The sequence below is a fragment of the Podarcis filfolensis genome (genome assembly GCF_964270895.1).
Source record: "Podarcis filfolensis genome assembly, chromosome: 10".
Lineage (NCBI taxonomy): Eukaryota > Metazoa > Chordata > Lepidosauria > Squamata > Lacertidae > Podarcis > Podarcis filfolensis.
This window is the reverse complement of record NC_139612.1, coordinates 14,386,681-14,401,951: the sequence shown is the minus strand read 5'-3', so window position 1 is coordinate 14,401,951 and position 15,271 is coordinate 14,386,681. Positions and strand designations below refer to the sequence as shown.

General features: G+C 42.8%; 1 protein-coding gene and 1 long non-coding RNA gene across 2 annotated transcripts; one reads left to right on the top strand and one right to left on the bottom strand.

Annotated features, from left to right (window-relative positions):
- The first annotated feature begins 2,063 nt into the window (after positions 1-2,063).
- LOC310743778 (tetraspanin-7-like) lies at positions 2,064-5,423 on the top strand. The gene has a single exon (XM_083574237.1). It carries the CDS (start codon positions 3,825-3,827, stop codon positions 4,560-4,562), a length of 738 nt encoding a protein of 245 aa, XP_083430363.1. The 5' UTR covers positions 2,064-3,824; the 3' UTR covers positions 4,563-5,423.
- A 237-nt stretch (positions 5,424-5,660) lies between these two features.
- Positions 5,661-13,980, bottom strand: LOC310744295. Its single transcript, XR_014539505.1, has 3 exons — positions 13,551-13,980; positions 8,522-8,879; positions 5,661-6,489 (listed from the first exon to the last, which is right to left on the bottom strand). It is a non-coding gene; the product is annotated as an uncharacterized lncRNA (long non-coding RNA).
- Positions 13,981-15,271: the final 1,291 nt, after the last annotated feature.

Genomic DNA, 15,271 nt, shown 5'->3' with positions numbered 1-15,271 from the left:
TTAAAACTTTAATAACCTGAAATTTGGCATCCAGTAGCAGGAAAACCCATCACAGGAGAGACACAAAACCCAAACAAAAACTATATTTACTTATTTCCATTTTATAGACAGGCACGCTGAAAGTACAGGCTGGCTTTGAGAGGCAAATGGTTTATCATAAATGAGTCACTAGGGGGAGCTTACATCTCCTTTTTAGTGATACGCAGACATAACATACCTGAATACATTTAATCCTGTGGGCTAACAGCCTAAAATGCTTCCATATATCATTATAATCTTCACCAAGGCCTCCAGAGAACCATATGATCCTTAGCAACGTACACGGCAGGTAGATAATACAACATTGTGCCCAGCCTTCCCCATTCTGCAAGCCTAAAAAAATAATGGTTTGTCTGACATCAGATTTCCCCTACCCCAGTATGGAATCATGGATTTGTTAATGTGTGTTTTGAGGGACGCAACACCTACCGGTACTTCAATTCTAAGCAATGTGTCTGGTATACTACATAGGACTCCCAAGTAGGAGAATTTGTTTTGGATTAGATCCAGTTCATCTCTACTAGAGCTACGGTACCCCAGATTACTGCACCACACATTTCTGTAATAATAGAGTGCCATTTGCATGCTAATTGGAATATTATAATATTTCCCAGGGGGAATCCAGCAAGTATCGGATCCAGTGGCCCTTTTCCCCAACAGGCTTTAAATGTACAATAATCTGCATTCCCCCCCCCCCCCCCATTGCACCACTGGTAGTACTAAAAATACGTAATAATGAAATACTTGTACTTTTTTCAAAGCTCCCTGGAAAAAACTCAGCAATCAGTATTTGAGATCAGCAGCTTGTACTATTCATAGCGAAGGCAAGAAATGCGTGTGGCTTAATGATTTAAAGTTAATCGTTGCTTTAACCCCCCAAATAAAATGTATTTCGCACTCCCCGGTTCAAAGCTGTGGTGTTCCACAGGAAACATTACAAGGTCTCATGTAGTTTTCATGAGCACCGGAGAGTTGTTTTATTATCAGAAAAACGCAAATAGAACATAGGGATGCCAAATAGCACAGAGCAGTCTACATTAGGGAAAAAGCACTGAGCTAGCCCCATGGATTTTGTACTGAAATGAAGATGAAAGAGCCTTCTCCTTTCTGGGAAAACCCATGCCATGATGGCAGTGTTGCCATATGAAGACTTCAGTACGTAACATTTATGGTCAGATGTAATAGATGGATAATAGATGAGCGCCGCAACCCCAGAGTCGGCCACGACTGGTCCTAATGGTCAGAGGTCCCTTTACCTTTACTATAATAGATGGATCTATTATTTTACGGATATTTCACCTTTCGTCCATCATGGAAACCAAGGAAACAGGCAGGTGGTCTGCTGGTGACTGTGCTTGAAGGCACTGACATGCCCTCCAACATTTCTCCGATGAAAATAAGGACAACCTATTCAATAATAATGGACGCGGGTGGTGCTGTGGGTTAAACCACAGAGCCTTGGGCTTGCTGATCAGAAGGTTGGCGGTTCGAATCCCTGCAACGGGGTGAGCTCCCGCTGCTCGGTCCCTGCTCCTGCCAACCTAGCAGTTTGAAAGCACAAAGTGCAAGTAGATAAATAGGTACCACTCCGACGAAAAGGTAAATGGCGTTTCCATGCACTGCTCTGGTTCACCAGAAGCGGCTTAGTCATGCTTGCCACATGACCCGGAAGCGGTACGCCGGCTCCCTCGGCCAGTAAAGCGAGATGAGCGCCGCAACCCCAGAGTCGTCTGCGGCTGGACCTAATGGTCAGGGATCCCTTTACCTTTTATTCAATAATAATAATCTCCATGGCTCAGAGGCCGCATAACTGCATACCCTCCTATATTTCTCTGATGGAAATAGGTCCGTCCTAAGGAAAAGCAGGACATTCCAGGATCAAATCAGAAACTGGGACAGCTTCTGTAAGTCTGGGACTGTCCCTGTAAAATAGGGACACTTGGAGGGTCTGCCCTGACCAGACCCAGACCTGCTGAGGTTCAGCAAGGTGGTGGTCTCATACGGTCTTTTTTTGTTGGGCCTTATGTTCCAATTAGCATGCTGCTTTTTTCCTTTTTCTTTTTTTGCAGCCTCTCTGAAGAAACAAATAAAAGCAAATCATGTTTTTTCCTTGAGCTCCAGGGCAACTGCATAGTCATGAGTATATTTTCTGAAGGGAAACTCAACAGGTATTGGATAACAGCGTTGGAATGAAGTAAAATATTCATTTTTTTGTGAAGGTTCTTAAAATTACTCTGTGGTGCCCATCTCTGTATGCTGATACATAAATGGTGACCAGGAAACATTTGCTATTTGGTGAATGCAATCTGGGACGCCGATATCTTGCGTCCAGGACTAATCTTGCCCTGCCAGCTGCAAAACCCTTTCATTTTATAGCTTGCAACTCCCAAGAAAAGAGCAAGTGATAGATCTGTTATACAGCCCTGTTCTCACCACGCCATAAATCTACCAAAGGGAAATCTAAACAGTCTATTTATTTCACCCTCCTGGAAAGCCGTACTACTTGCTATGCATGAATGGTGGCAGAGCAGCGAAGAAAGGTGGGTGTTTAGATCAGGGATCCTTGTTATCTCAGTACAGTAACTTGGTTTTTCTGACATACTTATCCCCCCCCTTAGATTAATGTGTGAAATAGTGTAGACTCTGGGAATGGCTGGTTGCAAGACTCTCATTCATCTCCATAATACAGCACAGGAGTCATCAGATGTTCTGTATCCGTAAGGATACGGTAGCTCCATGGAATTTGCATTACGGAGCAAAACAGCTGTACAATATTCTTCCTTCTTCTTTATTTGCATTTCACTCTGACAGTCTTTACCTACGTCTGAAAATTATCAGCACAGTCTATGGCAAGGAGCAACATTCCCCCTTTCAGGAATGGGGAAATCTTTTAACATGAGTGTTTCACCACCGGTTGGGATGCACCGGGAAATCTTGCGATCTTCAGCTTTGGCTAAAAAGGAGGTATGTAACATTTATATGTTATCTCTTGAGAGGGGAAGGATCAAAGTTGAAGAGCTACCTGCCCGCTTTGCAGGAAAACGAGCTCCCCGTTGCTGAGGCTGATTTTCCTCTGTGGCAGCTGAATGAAAAGCAATCTCTGAGCTACAAAAGCTTGCGTGAATTGGGGAACCAGAGCCCATGACGGACAAATTAGCAGCTGACATACCAAGGCGGAGCGTGCAACTGGAGAGGCAAGGACAGGAGTGTCTGGAGTGATTGAGAGACAGTTCTGGCAGGAGGCAGTCCTTCTCTCTTCTGGGGTGTCAAAAGCTGCTTTTACTACAACCAGGACAGCAATTTGACCAGAGAGCCTGTCCAACTGGTTTTGCGCTGTGCAGTCTTCTTTGCATTCTGCGGAATAGGTATCCTGAGTTCTGACCAGGTGAGGCAGGCAGAGATTTCCGAATATTCCTCTCCGTGAGAGCTGCTCTAGGATCCCTGCCACAACGTCCGCTGGTTGTGGAGCTGCTGAACCCCAAAGAACACCACCCCAGTACTGGTTGTGGAGCTGCCGAACCCCAAAACAACACCATCCCAGTTCCATCGTCTGGCAAGAGCATTCATTCAGCATTTCATACTTGGGGTCCTGAGTGAAGGTGTTCACCATTGCCCAGCTTGCAAGGTGGAGGAGATTAACCAAAACTTCAAGGAAATATCATCTAAAGGTGGCATCACAGAGCATCAGTCAGCTTCAAGGAGCATCAGTCGGCAGGACCAGGTGCTACTTCCTTCCTCCATATAAGCACCTAGGAGATTTTATCAACCGTCGCCAGAAAGGTACCATGGCTGTGCTCAAGCTTTTCCTCATGGCTTTCAGCTTTGTCTTCTGGGCAGCGGGACTCACCATGGTTACCCTTGGCATTTGGGCCAAGATTTCCCTGGGCACCTACTTGGTGCTCTCCACCAACCAATACCCAAACACCTCCTTCATTTTGTTGGCGACCGGCGCGGCTGTCATCGTGTGGGGCTTCCTGGGCTGCTTCAGCGCCGCCACCGAACACCGCTGCCTGCTGCGCACTTATGGGAGCTTCCAGCTGGCGGTGCTGGCCGCCGGCTTAGCGGCGGGCCTCTCCAGCTTGTTCTACCGCAAGGATATCGCTGAAGGCTTCCAGAACGGCCTCCGTGAAGCCATACGCTCCTACGCAGAGGACGAGGAGAAGGCCGAGGCTCTAGATTCCGTCCAGCGCACCCTGGACTGCTGCGGGGTGGAAAGTTACCGCGACTGGTTTTCCTCGCCGTGGTCTATGGAGCAACAGCCACCCAATGGCTCCGTGCCCACCAGCTGCTGCAGGGCACGCAAAAGGTGCCTGCATAGCCCTCTCCCTTTTGGCGCCCGGGGCATTTACCGCGACGGGTGCTACAGCAAGGTCTACAACTTTGTCAGCGACAACATGTTCTACATTGCCACGGCGGCCCTCGGGCTGGCACTCATGCAGGTGGTGGGCATCATCCTGGCTTGTCTGCTGGCTGCTCGGGTCCCGCCCCATGCTCAGCCACCCGGAGGCACCATCCCACACTGAATATGGCGCGTAGCTCACTCGGACTCAGCACTGAGACTGTGGAAGGTACCGTAGCTCCACCACCACAAACCCTCCAACCACACTCTCTGCATGCATTGCCACGGCACCTCAGTGATCTCCCCCCCCCCAATTTATTTGATTAAATTTCCAGAAATTCCACATACAATTCCAATACAGTGGTACCTCTGGTTGCAAAGTGCCGTATCTGCGCAGGTGAGTGGCACGATTTGGCGCTTCTGCGCATGCGCGAGCGACGAAATCTGGAAGTAACCCTTTTTAGTACTTCCAGGTCGCCGCGGGACGCAACCTGAAAAAACGTATCATGAAGCAAACGTAACATGAGGTATGACTGTACATTAAAAAAACCCAACTTCTATATTATTGACTTCCCATCCCATTGTCCATTATGTTTTCCTTGTCGCCCTGGCTTTGCTGCACCCTGTCTCCCCCCTTTTACATCATAACCATAGCACAAGAGTCTCTCATTCTTTCTGTTGCTCATCATCCTAATTCTGCTCGAGGATTCTTCATATTTTCATATTTCTTCAAATAATCCGAAAAGGGCTTCCATTCTTCAAAAAAGACAGTCATCATTAAATTCTCTTATTTTAGCTGTTCGCTTTGCTGGATTGATATGTGGTCCATAACTTTGCTGATCCATTCTTCTTTAGTGGGAACTTCTTCATTTTCCTAACTCTGAGCATAAAGGATCCTAGCTGCTGTGGTTGCATACATATACAAATTAACCATCTTTTTGGCACGGCACCTCATTATCTTTGCAATTGCTTCCCCCTGTAACCCCCTCCTAATTCTTCTACCTACCATCAGTGACACTGTTCCAGGGAACCTGGCTAAATCTCCCCCTTTTTATCTCTCTCTTTTTCTGCAAGACCAATTCCTAAGCTTTTCCCCTGAAATATTTTTCCATCCACCCACACTGAACCCCTTCAATGCCTTCAGAAGACACGAATGGCAGCAACTGCTTTCATTCTGCCCAACTTTATTTTGCCCACTTTACTGACAGCAGCGGTGTGTGTGTGTGTGTGTGTGTGTGTGTGTGTGTGTGTGTGTGTGTCAATCATCCCCTCCACCTACAAACCTGCTCTCAGCTTTGGTGCTTCTTTATACAATGGTGGGAAGAAAAGCAAACTCATATATTTTCCTTGGCCCAAGACATTTGCCATAAAGTTTCACCGTGTTTTGAGTCATGGAAGGAAAATGGGAGGGAATGGATCAAACATCGAGGGGAAGACAGAGATCTGAACAGTTACTGACAGGAGAATGGCCTTTGTTGCTTTCCTTTGGGAGGGCAAAGGAAAATTGAAGGTCAGAAAGGAAGAAAACTCTTGAGAACGAAGAGGCGGAAAGGGCAGAACTTTGAGCTCTCTGTTATTTAATCGTGCAAGACCGGATGAGGTGAGATGCATTTCTTTGCAATGTAAAATGGTGTTGATGTTTTCTGAAAGGGGCTTATCTTAGAAAAATAATAGTCCAGTCCAATTTTCAGAAGGTGAAAATATAATCTCAAAGGGCCCTTTGTGTATTCCTAATATGATAGAAAAGTTAATTCCTGGCAAAATACATGCCAATCCCGGTGGCCAATGGGCTGTGTTTCTCTCCAAACTACAGCCAGGAAAACTTGCCTTGAATGCAAACCTTTCTAAACCTTTGTGTTGTGTTGTATTTGTAGATGATGCCCCCTCCACACACACATGTGGTGTTCTGCATCTTTGTGTTGTTCTAGTGAAAACCATAGAGTCATCATCAGAATGATGCACAGTTGCAGATATACCGATTTTTTAAAAACAAAATTTTTCCATAGGTGTCCTTGATAATCATCCAATGGTAATCATCCACTTGCAACACAGCATTAGGAGTTGAATCGGATTTCAGCCCAGGAAATGAGAAAAATGCTGTTGATTTTAATCTGGAAAAGATGAAGAGTGACTTTTTGTAAATCAAATCCATAAAACAAGAATTTTAAAAGTTGGCTGGCTGGGAGATGGGAATGCTATATAGAAGATCCTTCAGAATTTCTAACCATGAGAGATTTGGGTGCCCCCCCCCCGTTAATCTTATCATTTCATCTACCATTACGCAGCCACTTTTCCATCAGATGAGCTATCATATAAAATCTGCCGGCTGGAAGAAAGAAGTGGTGCTATTATCATATTTATAGTTTTATTGGCTGAAATAGTGTACGAGAGTCAATAGCTGCATGCTCATCTTTGTATTTGATAAGCCCGGGGACCAGAGAAGAGGTTTTCCATAGGATGCTTGGACGAACTGTTTAACCGTCAAAGCCCTTTGGCAAGTCTTAGACCAGTGGTGTCCAAACTTTTTTCAAAGAGGGCCACATTTGATGAAGTGAAGGGCCGTGAGGGCCGACCAAAAGGCCGACCAAAGTTGTTAACCATTTTATGATTCTACCCCAAAGTTGTTGAGCTTTTTTTAAGATTGAAGAATTTTACCTCAGGAAATAAACTGCCACAGGAGCCGGATTAAGCCCCCAAAACGGACTTTGGACATCCTTGTCTTAGACTCTTCATGTGTAAAACAAAACAAAACCCTCTCTGCCTGTTCAGCAAGAGCTTAATCAACTCGAGCTTGAAAGGGGAAAAAAGATATCCAATTGTGCAAAGGAGCCAATCCACACAAGGCAATGGCATTTGATAAAGGTTCAGGCAACGTGCTTAAGTGCAGATTGTTAAGGGTGCTGGGAATTGTAGCTCAGCGAGGGGCAAACTACAGTTCTCGGGATTCCTTGGGGAAAGCTATGTACTTCAAATGTATGGTATGTATACAGCCTAAATCCCAGGGTTTTTTGAGTAGGCATGTACGGGATTGTAGTGCGCAGAATACTGCAGTTTGTGCATTGTTGGAATGAAATGTGCTAAGGCCAATCAGGAATAGGGATCTGTAGCATTTCAGTTCCCTGGGGCAATTTAAAAGTAGCAGGAAAATAATTCAGACTGTCTAATGCCAATTGCCAGCTTTGATAACTGACAATTGAGTAAGCTGTTCTTTGAATAAATTGATGCATCTATGGGAAATTTGAATAATGCCATTTGTCGGTTTTGATAACTGACGATTAAATAAATTGTCATTTCAATAAACTGATGCATCTACGGGAAATTTGAATAAATTGATGTATCTACTTCACCAGTTTCACTTTGAAACTGTATGATGAAACTCATAGCAATGGACCCTCACCTTGCCCTGGAGAAGAAATATTTTCGGAGATAGTTATAACTGAACGATTAAACGCCCTTTAAAAAAAAATGATAAATCCCTACATATAAATGATTATGTGTTGTGTCTGGCTAAGGCATACCGAATAGACTCACTGACATCAATGGGCTTAAAGTTAGTCATGGCTGACTTTATTTACTGGGTTTACTCTGAGTATGACATAGTCAGATACAACTCTATAATATGATACGTGAGATATGTCATCATTCCCAAATAATGCTTTGCTAAGGAACTTGTAGGGGAATCACATTGCTCTAGAAATAGACCAAAGAAGTCATTTCAATTGCTTTCTCTCCATAAAATGCCCATTTTCTACCTAAATTATATCTCAGGTTATAACGTAAATGTTTTTCTGACAATGCAGTCTTATGCATGCTGTCTCTGGAGTAAGCCCAGAGTTTATGGGACTTATTTCTGGATAAGTGCACACAGGATTACAACCTGAGCAAGCCCTATACGCCAGTTGAACCTGAAAAATTATTGAATTATTAGCACTAATGCAGCAACTATTCCTTCTTCAAATTCCTATGGCTCTTACATATCGTACATTATTTCAAAATGTGATTCACATGTGTAAGCACTTTGCAAATAATTTGTCCCTATTCTTTCTTGTGTGACATCTAATATTTTATCTATTAGTTCGCCAGACAGGAGCAGACATTATCACAGTTTCCATAGACAAATTTAGGATTTAAAAGTCCACTTACTGTACTAGAATAAAAAGATCTGTCTTCCCGTCAGTTTTCTGTTCTCAGAGTGTTCCCCATTATGTCTTCTGAGCCCATCAGAGCCCAATAACATTTTGCTGTCCTCCATGTTCCCTGTGATGAAGTACCCATTATAGTAATTTGTCTCATGGAAGCTCTCTAGGAGCCAATTTGACGTTATTGGCTGCCATCTCAAAGACTTCAAGTATACAAATTCTCCGTAGCTGAATCTCAAAAGATAAACCTGTGTGCGGGAGGGAGCAATTTGCAAAGATTGGTCTTTCCTTTTCCATAGCTGATTATGGGATCATTCCAGAGATGATCATGGGAAAGTCCTCAGCATCACAGAACATGTAATCTGCAGAGAAAAAGTCACAGGGTGAATATCCTGGCTGAAAACATAACATCTGAATAAGACCTTGATATTTAGGGAAAAGGAGGAGGGGGCTTTTCATTGGTGCATATTTCGTTACTTAGAGGTACTGTTTTTCTTAAAATATTATAAAATTGTAGGATGTGGTCAATTGGAAATATTTTCTTGGAAAAGCTGATATTCTGTGCCTGACTCTAGTGCAATTTTCCAAACGGTGCAATATTCAGAGAGCAAAGAACCATCCTGTACTTCTGCTCATTAATCAGAGGGTTATTAGTTAACTAGACATCACTAGTTTGCGTTCATAGTTTTAGGGTAACTAGCTATTAGCTGACAATTTGTAAATTCCGATACAATGTGCAGTGCCATTATGACCGTAATGTACGAATGTATTTAAGTGCACCTCTGTTGAATATGAGGAATAGTACTATTTTTAAATCATAACGATTTAAATGACTGAGATAATAATGTTTTTCCTTTTTAATTTACAAAGTATGATAAAGAGGGTGAGGAAAATGCAGCCCAGAGTACAACAGGAACACAGAAGCAGATCTATGTACAGTATTTTAATTTTAATTTATTTCGTGTCCTGTTTTATCCCGAGCACTCAAGACAGGCTGCAACATTTTAAAAACCCAAGTGTTCTCTGAAGGAACAGACTTCCTCAAACCAGTGCCCTCTAAAAATTGTTGGACTATGTACATCTCTCATTTACTCCAGGCCAGCATTGCCAACTATAGATTATATGGTAAAATACATAGTTATCCTGAAGAAGCTGAGTTATTTTTTTGTGGTTTGGATCTATATTACATATGCTTATGCAACAAAACTTCAAATATAACTTCTGACTGTCAACATCACATATATATATCTATATTTAAAATGTATGTAACATAGGCATGAGTCAAAGTGATGGTATATAGGACTTTGGAATGACTACTTTCCAAAGGATAACTGCATTGACATTTCTGTTTCTCTGTCTTTGGATATTTTGTCTTCAAATGCAGCAAATAATCAAATGCACATTCTTAAAAAAATCAATCAATCAATGGCTGCATCAAGAAAATACGTTGAACATGTGAAGATGTCTTTGTGCATGAAAAATGCATGCTAAGGGCCATGTTCCACTGCCTATTTATAAATGACTAAATGAGCCACAAATATTTTGTTCTTCCCAGACATTGCATTGGTGAGCCTTGTACGTTCATCCACAACTTTATACAGAACTGTGCACTAATCACATGTTTCACTGTGGAGTACACACATAACTGTTGCTTGAGTGATATCTATTGCAATATTTCTTATTGATAACTAGTAAATATCTACACATTTTGAAACTTTGTATGCTAAGTTTGTCGCCACAGTCTTCCTGATATATGAGCCAATAAAGCTTTGAAATCACAAATGTCATCTGTCCAGTTTACTTGACTTTGTATTGCTTGGCAAAAGTTACCATGAACACCAAGGTTCTAGGCTCTTAGAGCTTCCACAAAGAGGAAAATAGGATAATACATCCAGAGGAACCTCAAATGTCTGGAGCAGTTCTGGGAGACGGAGGCACACAGGAACGCCTTGCATGAATGGGACTACTTTTGGGCGTGCTGATCGGAAGGTCGGCGGTTTGAATCCCTGCGACGGGGTGAGCTCCCATTGCTCTGTCCCAGCTCCTGCCAACCTAGCAGTTCGAAAGCATGCCAGTGCAAGTAAATAAATAAATAGGTACCACTGCAGTGGGAAGGTAAACGGCGTTTCCATGCACTCTGGCACTTGTCATGGTCCTCCATGCGTCAGAAGCAGAAAACTTTCTGACCCGGAAAAGTATCTGTGGACAAACGCCGGCTCCCTTGGCCTGAAAGCGAGATAAGCGCTGCAACCCTAGAGACGCCTTTGACTGGACTTAACTGTCCAGGGGTCCTTTACCTTGTTATGTACTGAAGTTCTCACCCTGGGCTAGCAGGGGGATACTGTAGATAGTTTTCACTCAGGTCCACATATGCAAATAAGGGATTGAAAGTGACGTTCAGTGATTGGATAGTTACAGAAAATGGTTACTGTTGCGTTCTAGTGGAGCTCTATATAAGCAGGCTGGCTGAACCCTTCAGTTCAGTTCTGTTCTGGCCTGTGAATAAACAAGAGCTGTTTGAAGAATCGCTGTGTCATCTGATATGTTCACCCACAACTTAACATACCTTGTACCTTTTTGTTGGATACCAGGGACCCATGAGGCAAGGAGAAGTGACTGCCTCAGGTGGCAAGATCCACAGGGGCAGCAGATCTGGCCTCCAAGGAATGTACCATCTGCCGCTGTTGTCACTGCGGCAAATATACTGTGGCATACTCCTTGGAGGCCAGATCTGCCGCCTCCTCGGCAGCCCCCCACAAATGTCGCCTCTACAGTGGCGTCTTAGCAAATAAGAAGCCCTGCTGGCCTCCTCCTATCCCTAGGAAGTAAATGGCAGGGGCTGCCCTCTGGGGTCCCCTGGGGTTCAGACTAAGCCTGTTTCCCTCATGTGCCAACCTGAGATTCCCACTTCAACTGTCAGGGAAGATCGATTTGATTCCCACTCCTTTATTCCCAATGTAGATCTTTATTCCCCGCTTCTTTGTGATGTAGATCTTTATTTCCCCGCTTTTTGCTTGGTGGGGCGGGCACCATTTTGTGATTTGCCTCAGGCGCCAAAATGTCTTGGGCTGGCTCCGTTCGATACGAAACCATAGCTGTCAACTTTCCCCTTTTCTTGCGAGGAATCCTATTCGGAATAAGGGAATTTCCCTTTAAAAAAGGGAAACGTTGACAGCTATGTATGAAACCCCTAGTTTTTCTGTATGATTTTTTCCCCTGGCTGCTGCCATCATCGTGAATACGAACAATTCCTTATACAACAAAATTTCATTTCAGCAAAGAAAAGCAGTAATGCAAATAGGAGGAATACAACACCGATGCTTGCCAATTATTTTACTACATTCTGAAAACATTTTCATCCAAAGCATATGGTAAAATGTTCCTAACGCCTCAGAGCCTCTGTGCCACTTTGCAGCTGGTATTACTATAAATATGTTTTTATGTTAATGGGGAGAAAGACCATCTACACAGGATTTTATTGCATTTCATCCATGCCAGAACTGAACCTTGTTTTCTTTCCGACCGCGGACGTAGCAGAACAGCAGGAGAGCAGTCATAGGGTGAGGAGGACTGAGAAGAGGAGAAATGTTGCCTTTTCCCTCAGCCACTTCTCTGCGAGAAGGAATATGGATGAGGGTTGGCTTTGACTGCAGATGGCCCCAAGTGCCACAGTTGGCATTTAGTGCAGCATTGAGATGGGAGTGGTCCAGTGTCAAGTCCCAGGGAGTTCCAACTTCCCTGCCACTTGTTCTGGATCTTCCTGTTCTTCCCTCCCCCCCAGTAATATTTATTAAATTTCGTACAAATACAACACATACTATAAAACCAATGAAACAAAAAGAAAATAAGAAAAAAGAATTAAAACAAATATGGCAAATAATAACCAAAAATATAACCACATACACATAGACAATAAACATTGATTAATTAGTTAAACTTCCACCTTATAAACATATTGCTTGACTTCTTCTAATCTCTTCCATCTGAATTTCCTTGTAACTAAATGTAGCAGTTTTCCAATATCATTATTAAAAAAAAAAAAAATATTCCGACTATAATCAAATTTCTTAACTTTTCTTAACATTCTATGTCTCCTTTAATTATTTAAATCCTAATTTAATCCTAGGCCTATTTAGTACTTTCAAGTTACTACTACTTTTTAATATTACAATATTTATTCAAATAGTCTTTAAATTTCTTCCAATCTTCTTGGTATTCCTCTTCTTTCTGGTCGCGGATTCTCCCAGTGAGATCAGCCAGCTCCATAAAGTCCATCTTCATCTGCCATTTTTCCACAGTTGGTAATTCTTGTGTTTTCCATTTTTTAGCTATTAAAATTCGTGCAGCAGTTGTGGCATACAAAAATACCTTTACATCTTTCTTGGGCAGTTCAGGACCTAATATTCCAAGGAGAATGGATCTTCCTGTGTACATCATTCCTCTTTGCCTCTTGCTTCCGCTCAGCATGTGACGGTCCCTTAGTGCCAGGGTGGATTTGATTTAAATCAAATCAATTTAAATCACAATTTAAATCACTAGTCAGTAAGACTTGATTTAAATCATTTTTATTTTTTTTACAGAAAGACTCATTCTTGCTGGTCCATGTTTGTTAACTGATGTGGTTAAATGGTTAAAACCCCCCCTCCAAAAAAAAAAAAAACTTTAGCACACATGAAAAACTTAAAACAAATCCTTATTTCCTGATGTATAGCCTTTGGACTATAATGTAACTTAAATAGTGTTAACGGAGAAATCCGAGGGCTCCCTTGGACAAAACAACAAGGACACCAGCCAGGAATACCAGAGCAAAACAGCAGCCAGTAGGCTTGGTCTTTATTGAAGACTGTCGCGACAGGACTCCCACCTGCCACCAGGTGAAACAAAATGGAAGCCCAGAACAAAAGAAGACCCCAACTTTTATTAGTTACTAATCCCCCAAACTACACCCCTAGAACTACATCACAACTACATCATGACTACATCATTGACACATCACAGAAAGGAGGGGTTGAGGGAGGAGTTGTGGAGGTAACCTGAGTGTCTTGTCACCTGGCTGGTTCCTCCTTTCCCCCTCCCCATGAGTCACTTCCAGGAGACAAAGGGGAGCTGGCAGTTTCCTGCCCCCAGAGGGAAGATCTGATCATTGTCCTTTGTTCCAGTCCATGCTGAATCCACTCCCATATGCAAGTCCTTTGTGACCTTCATGGTCTTCTGTCTGGGACCATCAAGGTTGTCATGCCAACTGGGTAGGGCTCCTGTGTATGTGCTGGTACGGTTAAGGGATTATGGCCGTCCTGTATCAAACCATCCCCCTTTGATAGTCCTTCCTTCATGGAGTAAAATAAAAGTGGACCGGTGTAAATCCGATGTATGGTTGATTTACTATGAATTTATAACAGAAACGTCGCGTATGTCGTGTGTGAGTATGTGTGTGTGTCATGTTTGTACAAACTGAATGATTGGGGTGGGGTTGGGGGTTCCTGCAACACTAGAAAACTATCTTTAGAAAGATTTTTCCTCCAAAAGCATTTTATTTAAAAAAATCCAGTTTAAATTTAAAAAAGTGATTTAAATAAAAAAAATCTGATTTTATTTTTTGGATTTATTTTTTTAATCATTGATTTTGTCCACCCTGCTCAGTGCAGATGGTTCTTCGACTTGAAAATGAGATGCACACCTCAGGACTTAAAATGTGATGCTTGGGTTTTCCACCCTTTTTGAATTTAAATCAGGTATACATTTCCAGCCACAGTCTCTCAAGATACTTTTGCCTGCTAAGATTAAAGTCCCTTTAGAGCAGGGGTCAGCAAACTTTTTCAGCCGTGGGCCGGTCCACCATCCCTTAAGCCATGTGGTGGGCAGGACTATATTTTGGGGGAAAAATATGAACAAATTCCTATGCCCCATGAATAACCCAGAGATGCATTTTAAATAAAAGGACACATTGTACTCATGTAAAAACATGCTGATTCCTGGGCCGTCCAAAGGCTGGATAGAGAAGGCAATTGGGCTGCATCCGGCCCCCGGGCCTTAGGTTGCCTACCCCTGCTTTAGAGTCTCTCCCCACTCGCTAATGGATATTCAGACAAATAAACAGACACAGCTATAAACTCTTTGTTTCCCAGTGGAGATTCTCTGTTTGCCTCATGACCTTTCTAAGGCAGTCTATCAAACTGTCGATTCCGCCAGCACAATGCTTGCAAAAGTTCACAGTCTTGGCGTCGCCCTTCTTGCTATGCCGACAAGCGTTCAGGTCCATATATCTAACTTGGAAGGTGAAGTCAGGCCAGGCAACATATTGAATAATGATCTGTAAATTAAATGGAGGCTTAATTCATTACCGGTCTCTCAGAATTACTTTCTGCTGCCTAACAACTATGATCTCCTTCCTTTCTGCACAATAATTTAAGCGGCCCTCCAGATGTTGTTTGCAGAAAATGCTAAAATTGTAATTTCCCAGTTAACACACCGCAACTGGATTGCGGTTTTTAAGCACAAGGGAGGGATAGCGGGAATGGTAAGGGAGGGGGATCTGTTGGACAGTGACGGAAATTAGCTGTTAGAAGGCTTTTAAAACCATGACAAAGTCTTCCATTGGCCATGTTGGATGCTGTAGCAGGAACATCAGAATGAAGAGTAGGTAACCAAAATGTGTTGACCTGTAGTGCAAATATTAGTTAAATATTTTAAAATACATTATTTAGCAAAATAAATATAAAATGTCCAATTTAGCTGATGTACAGTTATTTCCTTT